The following is an 11,761-nucleotide window of genomic DNA, read 5'->3' as shown; positions in this document are numbered from 1 at the left end:
CCAGGACACTAGAAAGTAAAAGGGCCATAAAAAACGCAGGAATTAATTGTTAAACTAACCGAAAAGACGCTACACAATCTTATAAGTTTGTCCCTTCACTCATAAATGGTAAGAAAGAGAGAAATCCGCGAGAGGGTAATTGTCCCAAGTTACAGGACTGTCTCAATTCACCCGAATCTACCGGTAATCTCTTTTTGTTGAAAAAGCATAGTTCATAAATTTTACTGTATTACTGCGCCATCCTTAATGACGTAAAAATGACTAATTATATATCGCCACTTCGTCTGCAGGATGCATGATGCCTACCTCAGAAGTAGAGGCATAGTATAAGGACAATACTGTCCTTATACAATATGGTAGAGCTGTTGATTTTATTTAGTTGGTAATACCATTTAAAGTTAACTCAGTAAGCTTCAAAGGCTCAATGTATACACCGCCATCTAAAATTAGATGTATGGAGAGTACACTTCATAATTAGATGGAATCAGAATAATGGTGGGTTTACGCAGAGTTCTTAGCCAGGAACTAAGACATACAAGAACAATCTCATTGGCAGATGGAGTTCACGTGACCGTCGTCTGCCGATTAGATTGGTTTTTTCTTAGTTCTTAGTTCTCAGGAGCTCTGCACGAACCCACCATAAATGACGGCATGCATTTTCTGCAGAAACTTTTATATGCAATTTTCAGTTTGATTATGCGAAAAAAAAACGTTTGAATGCATTTTATGATAACTGGGCTGTAAAAAAATCTAACAAATCAAACTTTATAACAAGCAGTGAAGCCCATCTTGAGTTATAAATGGTATAACTAACAAAATGGCGACTTTTTATAATATATTGTAAATGAGATACAAATAATCTCAAAATGAGAATCTGCCTAAAAGACCAATCAACCTAAGAGGCGAATCTTCTGGCCTACTACTATATGTATATGTAAGGTTAGGAACTCATTGGGAAATTTGTAACAAGTCCTCAAAATCTTAACTTGTATATTATAAAGAATTAATATGAAATCTTTTGTTATTAGGTTAATATCCAACAAGTCTTTTAATTTCTTTCCTTTTTCCTATTTTGTAATAATTATTTGGATGGGAGACAATTCAAGTCAATGTTATGCCATTTTGGACTGATTTTTAAATTACTCTGAGTAATTACTGATAATTGAGGATGAACGTTTGATAACAGCATGAAGAAAATAAAAGACATTCAACAAAAGATATATTACTAGAATTTTAGAACAATTACAATGATAAATCATTCCTAGAAAATTCGAAGAAATAAAAAAATTTATGGAATAAATTAACTTGTACGGCAGGTTGGTACTTCATTCATCCCTATTTGTCCTTGGTAAAATTGATTCGATAATCTGTAACCCATACTTGCAAGCATTGTCTCGAAAGGGTCAACTGACATTCTTTGTTGGTTGTCTTCTACTACTGTAGGAAGATTTTTAACCACTCTGTGGTTAATTTCGCCATTCTGTAAATGAAGATGTATATTGACAATAAAAATCTCTTCACAAGTGAATTAACTTACTTCATTTTCTGGTGACCATAGTTTGACCACAGGATCAATGCCACTGGAAGCAATAAAACAAGCAGTCGGGTGGGGCTGTATGCAATTAACTATAGACACATCACCCCACAGAGCATTTACTATATTTCCACTATATTTATCCCAAATGAAAATAACTCCTTCATCTGAACCAGCACAAATATAATTTCCTTCTCCTCCTGAAAGAACGAATTTTATATCATACTTAAGGGAAAGAAAATCAAATATCCGATATCCTACTAGGATATGAACTACCACAGTCTGCTTTCACAAAACACAATAGGGTCAATGATCAAGTTTTTGAGGAAAATGGAAGTAAAAATTTAAGAAATTAGTTTATTTTTTCTTTAAAGAAGAGACTTAAGAACAATAGCAATCAAATCCTGGAAAATAATCTCTGAACTCACCTAAGAAATTTACTTCTTTAATATCAGTTGTTGTGTTACAGTGCCCCACGAATCGGCTCCTATAATCAATTGAATTCTGCCTAAGAACTTTTTCTTGAGGATCAATTTTATTCTGCCCATCTCCGTTTTTGTCAGCTGATAGAAACTTGATGGTACCACATAAATCAATATAATCCTGTGAAGTTTTCAATTCTGGGAATTTCATAACAGCGAATTTGGCCCAATCATTAGCCTCTTTTGGCCACTTTAAGGTAACTAGACATTTAATGAGTCCTAAATGTACTTTAAGTTCATCCGGACAATGTTGAATTAGATAAAGATAATCCCTAAGCGCAGCATATGTGTCTCCCATCCTGAAATATAGGTAGATGGATAAAAAAGATCCTTCACAAAATCAAAACTACCAAAACAATCACGAGAAAAATGGTTTTATGGAAATGAACGTTTATATTTGCTGATGATACTAAAAACCGTAGGACAGGTAAATTCTAAAGCTTTTTTTAAAATACATTCAACTTAGCTACTAAGTCTAGGGAAAATAGTGTTGAAAAGTAGTATACCCAAAACATAGAAACAGCCTAGGAAAAGTTGATATTATGGTTGGAAAACCCCAAAAATTATAGTAGGAAGACAAAAAAAGGGAAAAGAAAGTGCAGAACTTAGAAACAAAGTTGATTTAAATTTTTGATTTAAAAAAAATCACTTACCAATTCCTTTGAAAAAGTTTTTCTGCTCTATTTAAATATTGACAAAGGCAAGTTGGTGTACTGATGACTGAATCATTATCACTCTTGGTGGAAGTAGCCTGAAGATACAAAAGTTATCTCATGAAATTATTTATGAAATGAAATATTTTTGAGCTTGTTATTCAAATAATCTATTGCTATATTCATTTTAAAACTATAATACTATAATTCATATGTGGAAGCAATAAAACAGAAAATTCGTTGCCTCCATCTGTAAATTAGATAAAAGGAACAAGAGATTTCACTTGTTCAATTTAGTTCCCAAGTCTTCATAAATGGTTTCACAATCATTGAATGGGCCAATCATTTGATGATTTAACAAAATGGAATTTTCTCATTGTGTTTGCAAAGTTATTTTTTGATCAAGTTTTTCTTAATTATCAAACAACTCCATCTCAATCTAAAACTCACATCCATTCAACCATGTCTATTAGAAAAGATGCGATTATTATAATCGAAATTGATTAAAAAATTCAAGAAACTAATCGTGTCTTTTTATTAGGTTAGGTTTGAAGATATTTGAAGTTGACAAGGGACAGATGTTTCTCTTTTATCTCCACCCACTGCGAGATGTGAACCGTTCAAGGTCGAAGAAACTAGCTGTGTCAAAATACTCTAGTGATAAATCTTCCCTTAGATAAAACTCGAAATCAAATCAATGCAAAGTTAAAGTTTCTTAATAAGCAAACATCTGTATAGTTCAGAGATACTCTCATTAGAGCCTCCTCTCCTGACTATCTTATTATTCTGTATGTTTCTAGACCTTCTATTGACTACGTACAATTATAAATTTCATGGTGTCTGATAAACAAATAAGTACCAAGTAAATACTTACCGTGAACTCACAGCATGGTCGAAAAAGGTTCACTTTTCTTGGTGTAAAGTCTACAGGAATAAGAATTTCATTGATGTGTTTAGAACTATTTACATCAAAGAGGTAGATCTGTTCCCCTCCCATATTAACCAACATCTCAGTACCAGCAGAATTGAAGGCAATATAAGTTGCAGCCAACTTAAAATTCATCAGACTGAAATTTTCCTTCGCTAAATGTCCAGGGGAATAATATTGCACACAATTGGTATCTGTTAGTACAGCTGAGGATCTTTTGAGAGAGTCAATAGAGCAACTCTTCTTCAGCTAGGATGATAAATGAAATTAGAAACTAATCATTTAGGTTTGTTGTTGGTTCATAACAGTTGTGAACTGTGCAGAGCAAGCAGGTAGATATTCCCATAGACCTATAAAACACATGGACGCGCCCTTTCAGTGAGTTTCAATAGCCACGTGTGCGGCCAACATGAGATGGAGCTAGTATGGGCAAGATGGTATTAATTTCTGAGCTATATTTGTATATTTGCACCCGTTAGAGATAAAAACAAGTACCTATAATCGAATATAAAAAATTGAACGAATATTAGTATCATTTAGATTGCGTTTAATGATCCAATTAGAACTAAAGAGCCAATTTTTGCTTTCGGCAACTATTCCTCGGAAAATACAACAGATAAGTTCATGAAAAGTTTGTAAATAAATTGATTTGAATAAAAACAATTGAGCACATTTTTAGCCAACACAATATTCTGATTTCTTGTTCAATATCTGAAAAAATATTTCATTGATCAATATTGATCAAAAGGTTGAAAAATAGACATTACAATCAGCATACTAATTTTCTCTTCTAATCTCAAGTGCTTCTTGAGTATTATTTTAGCTAGATGAGAAAAGAATTGACATACATTTATTGATTTGAAATGAATAATTCAACTATGATATAATAAATCGATTAATACATTCGAAGTTACTATACCTGTGAAATTTCACTTTATCTGTCTTTTCAACTCATTTCGTACTATTAATTGCACTCTACGAGGACACTATTATTACTTTCAAAATAGAAAAAGGTTACGACATTCAAAGTTGATCTAAAATTGATAAAAAAATTCTGAAAATTTCGATAAATACAAAGTTCAAACGAATGTTTTGCCCATACTAGCTCTATCTTATTTCGGCCGCACCCCCTCTCTCTCTACGCCGTGTCCATGTGTTTAATATGTCTATGGATATTCCCTACCCGAAAATGGAATTGTGCTAGCTCTGTGAAGTCCACAACTGTTGTCAACCACTCTTCTTTATATTTTGATACTTCTATACAGGGTGTCCCACCCAAAGTGTTCAATAGATGATCACAGAGAAAGATATATTGAAACCACAAGAATGGCACAATTTCAGAAGCCCTCATCTATTTTTTTTTGTTCTAAATTGAAATTTGTTAATAAAGTAACTGTCTGCATTTGAAAAATTGACTTATTGCTTTTTTCTGAAAACAGTACATTTTGAACCTATATATCAGAACTTAATGTACCTACAAAATAACATTGAATGTCTTGTCAGTAACTTATTTCATCAAATTCTAAGGAATAAACAGTTCCTTTTTTCAGAAAATGGTGAATATCTCAAAAATTACTCAACATAGCTATAGGAAATACTACATGAAATGAGCATTTGAAATATGGGAGTCCCAATTGAAATAAGCAAGTGATATCCTTTTCCAGTCCAAGAAGTCATAAATCCTTGCAAATATTCAAAAAAAGAAGATTCATCTGTCTTTTGTTTTTGTACAAAACATTTCATATATACCGAGATATATACATAAACAAAATAGCACTCTCAGTCGGACACCCAGTTGAGTAACATTGACTAAACATTAGAATTTGAATCAAAGATGAGCAATTATGGGGGATAAATTTCGAATTATTTGAATTTCATATACTTACTTTCATGGATGAAACTGCCACTTTTCTTCTATCATATAAACGGACAAAGCAATCATTTACTCCAACGGCTATATAATTAGGACTTGTTGGGTTTACTTGAATGCATTTTACTTCTGTTGCATAGCTCAAATCCACAAATACCTTGGCTTGTTCTCTACAGTCATGAGGCTCTCTCATATCATATTGTCTAAAAAATGTTATTTATTTTAGTAAAACAGAGAGCAGATATATAATAAACATATTAAGAAATATGAACAGATATAGGTTCTAGTTATTAATATTATAATTCAATGATGATTATGATTATAGAATACTTACAATACTAATCCATCTTCTCCAGCAGACCAAAATAGCATTGGCTGATCGGGACAAGTTGCCAGTCTTTTAACTCTACCAATATGACAAGAGCACTGTAAAAGTGGAGCTTCCTTGGATACAGCTTCGTTGACATTTTGTACAATAACTTTACAATCACCAGCTGCTGTTGCTATTATGGAATCATTGGTATCCAAAAACTACAAAGTAATAAATATCCAATTTCTCATTTTAACTGAGCAGAAAACTACTTCATTGTTTATGAGAAGAATGAAATTATTTGTTGATAATTTACAGGTAATAAAGAGCTCACTTTGACAGAAAATATGTTTCCAACATGTGGTGTAGGGATAACTTCTAACTTCTTATGGTGAAATGGGTCCCAGTATATAACGTTCGTATCATCAGAGCCTGATGCCAAATGCTTTCCATCTGCTGACCATTGTAAACAATTCACACAGCCCTGATGTCCCTTGAGTTCATATTCTAGACCCAATCGTTTCAATAAATGCTCCGTGAATTGACATTGCTTTTGGACAACATTAGCATACTCAGGGTACACTTCCCTGTGCCTCAACAATTTCACAACATCGTGATCGTTCTTCCATTTTTTCGCTTTTCTTTCCATTTGCGAAATGCTCCGAAAGGAAGGATACGGTTTAAATCAGACTATCTCACCTGATTCTCCTGTCATTAATCTTGGCTTTACTGAAAATATTACTAGATTACAACAATATAACAGCACTATTTTGAAACTTTCAGAAATATTTTTGTTTTTGTTTTCAAGTCTTTAAATTGATATTTATGACCTTGAATACCTTTCCAAATGACATCGGGAGCTGTCATCGTGACATTCCAAATGGCAAACGCCAGTCATCTCATGTCAGATCTTTTTCTTATAAAATATGACTTCTACATTTTTTGTTGTGTACCAAGGTGATTTATCGAGTTCAATGGATTATGCGGCTTTTTATTCTCTTGCTTGTTCCTTGTGCATAACTGGCCCAATTGGCGTAGCCCGAGTAACCAAGTATTATGTATTCATAAGCGTAAAAGCCAAAAGATTAGACGTTGCCACTGTTTCCATCGCATCGGAGTGTGTCAAGAAGCACTGGCAACTTTCATTTTTCGATTTAATTTCGAATTTCTCTCAATTCACAATTACATTAAGAACCATGGATTGGAAAACAAGATAAGTTTCATGATGTTTTATAGCAAGTAATCCACGAGGAGGTAGGAGGTTGCTGTAGTATTGAGATCCATCATAACTATCACGTGCTAGAATGAAAATGTTTATTTTTTTTACTTTACCACTAAAATGAAAAAGGTCGGAAAGTTATGATCAAAAATGCGGCGTTGTCTCATATTTTGAACTAATTTTTGTTCTATGTAACTTTTCATTCTTTTCTGAAAAAAAAAAAAACAAGAATATCAACCAAAAATACATTGGCATCTGATCGAAATAAACATTTTAAAATGAAAATTCCTGCAATAAATTGATGGAAGTTCTGTTATCCCTTTCAATTATTGAGCAGTGTATTTGTATTTTCATGGGGTATTTTTTTAATTAAAGAAAATGATACAAAATTCTGAAGTTTTATTGACTTCTATTTCAAGGAGTCCTGTCTGAAATAATACATAATTAAGGTGAGCGCATCTTGTGCATAATATGGATGCTAATGTTGTCAAGACTATCACAAATTCTCTCCATAGCCATATAACGTTCAACACCCTCATTTCTGGTTTCTATAAGTACACCCTCAATTTGATCGATTCTAGCGAATATAAACTGATCTAGGATACAGGAAACCAACAAATTTTCAGTTTCTTCGTAGCTTATTCCAAGGTCTGTCGCGATGCTGCTCAGTTTGAGACGACGGTATGGTTTGAAGAGCTTTAAAAGAACTGTTATCCTCACGTGTTTGAGAAGTTCTTCGATATGTTCCAGGATAAAATGGTCGGCCATCAAAGATTCCTTGTTGTCTTGAAATATACGCTCGAATTTCTTCATGTCATGATTTTGAAATGCGGAAATTAAGTCTAGCATAGTTTTCAGATCTGGGTCGTTCTTGTACGGCTTAGCTTCTTGGGAATCGAATGGATTGATGGTAGACTTCATCAGCATGCTTGTCAGGATCAAGTATTTCAGGCAATGTATCCTCCTTGGCGAACCTGATTCGTCGTAGTTCTTGAAGGCCTCGAAGAAATCAGTGTACGCTTCTTCGTATTTGCCTGACCTGAGATGCATCTTGCCGCCACATTCCCTAATGACGCTCATGATCAAGGGATGGGGAATGGCCGACTTGATGTGCAAGGATTTTTCGTACAGCTTTTTCAATTGTTGGTGATTCTTAAGGTCGGTGTACATCTGAATTTCCAAGGAGTAAATGGACAGAATTTGAGCCCCAGTGTGAGGGTCTACTTCTGAGTAGTCTGTGGTTTCCGGGGAGTAGTCACAAGCCTGTTTCAGTTGTTTCACGATGTTGGAGAGTCTGTTGTATTCCCCTCTCTCAAGGTACACCAGCCCAAGTCTGTAGTTGGTCTTGAACCATAATCGATCGTTTTTCGCCAGTTTCAATGCTTCCAAGGTTGTTTCATAGAAATCCTTCAACACATCGAAGTCCTTGGACGTCGACGTGTAGTCCAATATGGAGTTGATGGATTTTTCCCCGTGGTTCTTCGTCACCGATTGGTTTATATAACTCAGCAGTTCCTTATACATTCGCATTGTTTCCTGGTAGTTTTTCAGGTGGAAATTGATCTTAACCATTTGTTTCAATGCTTTGAAACCCCAGGTACCCTTCTCTGTCCCCTGTAGTTCCAAAACCTTTCGAAAGGCTTCGAGAGCTGCCTTTGGATCCTCTTCCTTCGTTGTTTTAGCCAAATAGTATTGGTTTTCGAGATCAACGTCCGGTTCTGAGGTGCTCTCTTCAGAATATTCCAATCCATAATCACTTTCTTCATCGTAACTCAATGTGTCGTCCATAATCAGGAGATAACAAGTTAAAATGCCAGAATATTAGATTTTATCGGGATAATATTGCGTTTTAACCTGCAAAATGAAAGAATGATAGTTTATACGTTAAAAAATTTTGATTTTCTAAATTGGATAGGCCTCAGAGAATGATATCATAAGTTGAGATAAGACCCCATGTGCATAAATATATTAAGTGTTTTGTTTTACCGAATATACAAGGTTTATTTATTTGAGCTCATATCATTGATACTCGATTATTGCCAGTATTATAAGAATTGTGGAAGGATGGTTAAACTTGGGAATACGTAATAACTGACGCACATATAGAGATCTGCTAGTTCGCATATCCTTCTACCTGCCGATAGGTGGAATACTTGTCTTTATATCTCTTAATGGTGCTTTTCTATTCGAATTATATGAGCGGTATGTTTGCTCAACTGACAGCATCTACACTATAACTTTAGTGGAGATAGGTATATATGGGGTCAAATATCAACGAACATTTTAGAAAAGTTTCTATTTTGCACACCCCATATCTAAGAAGGGGTAGGGGTGCATTATTTGCCTCGTACATTTTCACGAAATTTTCGGACAACGAACCGCCTTCATCTGTATTTGCTTTATCTTCAGGGTAGTTAGTGAAGCCAATATCCTAATAAATTTTGCAGAATGTCCTGAAACTAAAAGGGATTTTTTGGTGCATATTAGACATAAATCGTCTTATTCAAAAATGTTTCTCAAAGGAGCTACAGCTGCTGCCTCCTCGAAGATGACTTTCAATAACATTATGGCTTTTTTGTAATGTTTCTCAATGTGATCATTGAAATTTCCATCTCAACTTTTTTTTATCTTTTTTCTACATGGTCCTCGACTTCCTTTATCTAAATTTAAACTTTGTCTCATATCCAGAAAGACGAAGAATCCCGAAGAGAAAATCAAAAAATATCAGTTGATGTATACCAAATATATACCAAGAGAAGGCAATAATTGAAGTCAGAAACAAATTGAATCATTAAGGCCCGGTTGTTCAGTTTGGGGTTAAGCCGAGGTTTAAGTTGATCCTAGATTAACGTGACAGAATTGAACGGAAATGTCAATATTAATCTAGGATTAACTTTAATCCCGAACTGAACAACCGGGCCTAAAAAAAAACATGTTCAGTGGTATTTTCAGAAACATTTTACTGAAATGACTGATTATGTAAAATCGGCAAGATATTTTCCCTAGAATTTGCCTTAACTGCCTTTATCATTTGTCAGATTTGTTTCAGGACACTCTATATTTATTTTAGGCTTTGGCAGATACAATGATTTGAAAGTTTTCAGTGCCTAGGTATTCTTAATGAATGTTGATTTTATTCAGAATGCAGTTGCTTATATATTGTTTATATCGCATAAAACATTCATAGCCACTTTTATGTTCAATCAGTTTCTTTAAATTTTAAGCTTATTTTGTCCTACTTAACCGAGAACCTAAACGACACTCTAAATTGAAAATTGATTACGAAAGTGGCTGTTACCTGATTTGCCAAATAGTTGAATGTTATTTTTTTGCATCGAGTATCTTATCTGAATTACTGATATACAAAAGAAACCACCATAAAAGTTAAAAATATTAGAAATTACAAAAATTTGTTGGTAAAGATATGAAAGTGGAACTTTAATAACACAACACATAAGCTTGTTCACAATCAAAATTGATTGTCTTATTGATATAATTCAGCAAGTATGAGTATAGATGTAGACAGAAAATGTATGGAGCTGTAAAAACAAAAGTTTTTTCAAGCATTTTTTCGACGATGACAAATTAAGGAATTGTTACTCACCAGAATAAAACTCCAAACTATAATATTTTGACAATCAAAATCTGTCAATTATAATTTCGAATAACAATCAACAGTCCTGTTCCACATTAAATAATAATACGTTGAATAGATAGTCGCATAAATAAAAATTCGTTGAGGTTAGTCAGGAAATGATATTCTGTAGGTACGTTACTGAGGTACAAATACATTGCGATAACAAAACCAAAATAATAAGGCACCTATCATGTAACAATGAAGAATAAACCTGTTAAATGTGTAGTCAACATCAATCTGTTGATTATTATTGAATCACGGGTAATCATGATTCTATTCGTTTTAATTTCAAATCAGGAGTATCGAAGGTGCTACCTGAAATAAATTTATGTGATTCTGAAAGTAAAAACAAATGCGGATGGATATTATATATAGGTACTTGAATGATGATGACTTTTGAAATAGGACGAGAAGAAATTTCATTTTAACTGTTCAAATATATTTAGGTACAGAGAAACGAATAACAGAACGATATCAGTTTGACGTTCAGGGTTTTCCATCGGAAACTGCAGGTGATAAATGATAAATCGATGGGATTAAACTATATACAGCACCAGTCAAAAGTTCATCTCCCCTCGTGTCATTCGAACAATTATTATATTTATGACAATGGAAGATAGGGACTAGAAATTCAAAATAAACGGATATAGACTTCCCAACTAGTCGTAATAATCATGGATGACCTAACAGTGGACCACAGTCTGTGACCTATCGTATTAGACCGCTCAAAATTCCTTCTGCTTTCCATCAGCAGGATATTTAAGTTCTAGGTGAACAAATTTCATAAGATTTTCACGGAAAAAATCAACGGCTCTTGGAAATTCCTAATTAATCCAGAATAAGGGACACACAGCTGAAGATTTATCAAGTTATGAATTGATGTGGCCGATACTTGATGATAATCCATAATTGAACTTAAAATCAACAAAAGAGGCCAATGTTGAATATTTCACATGAAATGATGTGGATATAACCTTGGGCGTTCCCCAGGGCAGCATTAGAGGTCCACTTTTATTCTTTATGTTCATAAATTACTTGGCATATTTTTGTATGTTTGTTTTATTGCGATTGTTCTTGATGACCCAAATTATTTGATCCGATATTTCCAATCATGACTGAAATGTTGTT

The 11,761-nt window shown here is 33.8% G+C and overlaps 2 protein-coding genes across 2 annotated transcripts; both read right to left on the bottom strand.

Moving 5' to 3' along the window:
* Positions 1–1,206: 1,206 nt before the first annotated feature.
* On the bottom strand, positions 1,207–6,624 carry LOC123315631 (WD and tetratricopeptide repeats protein 1). Its single transcript, XM_044901399.1, has 8 exons — positions 6,112–6,624; positions 5,802–5,998; positions 5,484–5,670; positions 3,544–3,846; positions 2,670–2,767; positions 1,963–2,315; positions 1,538–1,734; positions 1,207–1,480 (listed from the first exon to the last, which is right to left on the bottom strand). The coding sequence occupies exons 1-8, from the start codon at positions 6,424–6,426 to the stop codon at positions 1,301–1,303; spliced, it is 1,830 nt and encodes a 609-aa protein (XP_044757334.1). The 5' UTR covers positions 6,427–6,624; the 3' UTR covers positions 1,207–1,300.
* Positions 6,625–7,378: 754 nt separating this feature from the next.
* Positions 7,379–10,917, bottom strand: LOC123315622 (COP9 signalosome complex subunit 2-like). Its single transcript, XM_044901379.1, has 2 exons — positions 10,601–10,917; positions 7,379–8,850 (listed from the first exon to the last, which is right to left on the bottom strand). Exon 2 carries the CDS (start codon positions 8,782–8,784, stop codon positions 7,441–7,443), a length of 1,344 nt encoding a protein of 447 aa, XP_044757314.1. The 5' UTR covers positions 8,785–8,850; positions 10,601–10,917; the 3' UTR covers positions 7,379–7,440.
* Positions 10,918–11,761: the final 844 nt, after the last annotated feature.

Source organism: Coccinella septempunctata, chromosome 6 (genome assembly GCF_907165205.1).
Source record: "Coccinella septempunctata chromosome 6, icCocSept1.1, whole genome shotgun sequence".
Lineage (NCBI taxonomy): Eukaryota > Metazoa > Arthropoda > Insecta > Coleoptera > Coccinellidae > Coccinella > Coccinella septempunctata.
The sequence above is the reverse complement of the archived record's forward strand: the minus strand, read 5'-3'. Positions and strand labels throughout refer to the sequence as shown.

What these genes read in the sequence shown, in the direction of transcription:
- LOC123315622 (XM_044901379.1), bottom strand. Translation starts at nt 8,784, where the DNA reads ATGGACGACACATTGAGTTACGATGAAGAAAGTGATTATGGATTGGAA.
- LOC123315631 (XM_044901399.1), bottom strand. Translation starts at nt 6,426, where the DNA reads ATGGAAAGAAAAGCGAAAAAATGGAAGAACGATCACGATGTTGTGAAA. An exon ending in GAAACATATTTTCTGTCAAA is followed by an intron (nt 5,999 to 6,111) that starts GTGAGCTCTTTA and finishes ATTACTTTGTAG; the next exon opens with TTTTTGGATACCAATGATTC. An exon ending in TATGGTCACCAGAAAATGAA is followed by an intron (nt 1,481 to 1,537) that starts GTAAGTTAATTC and finishes CTTCATTTACAG; the next exon opens with AATGGCGAAATTAACCACAG.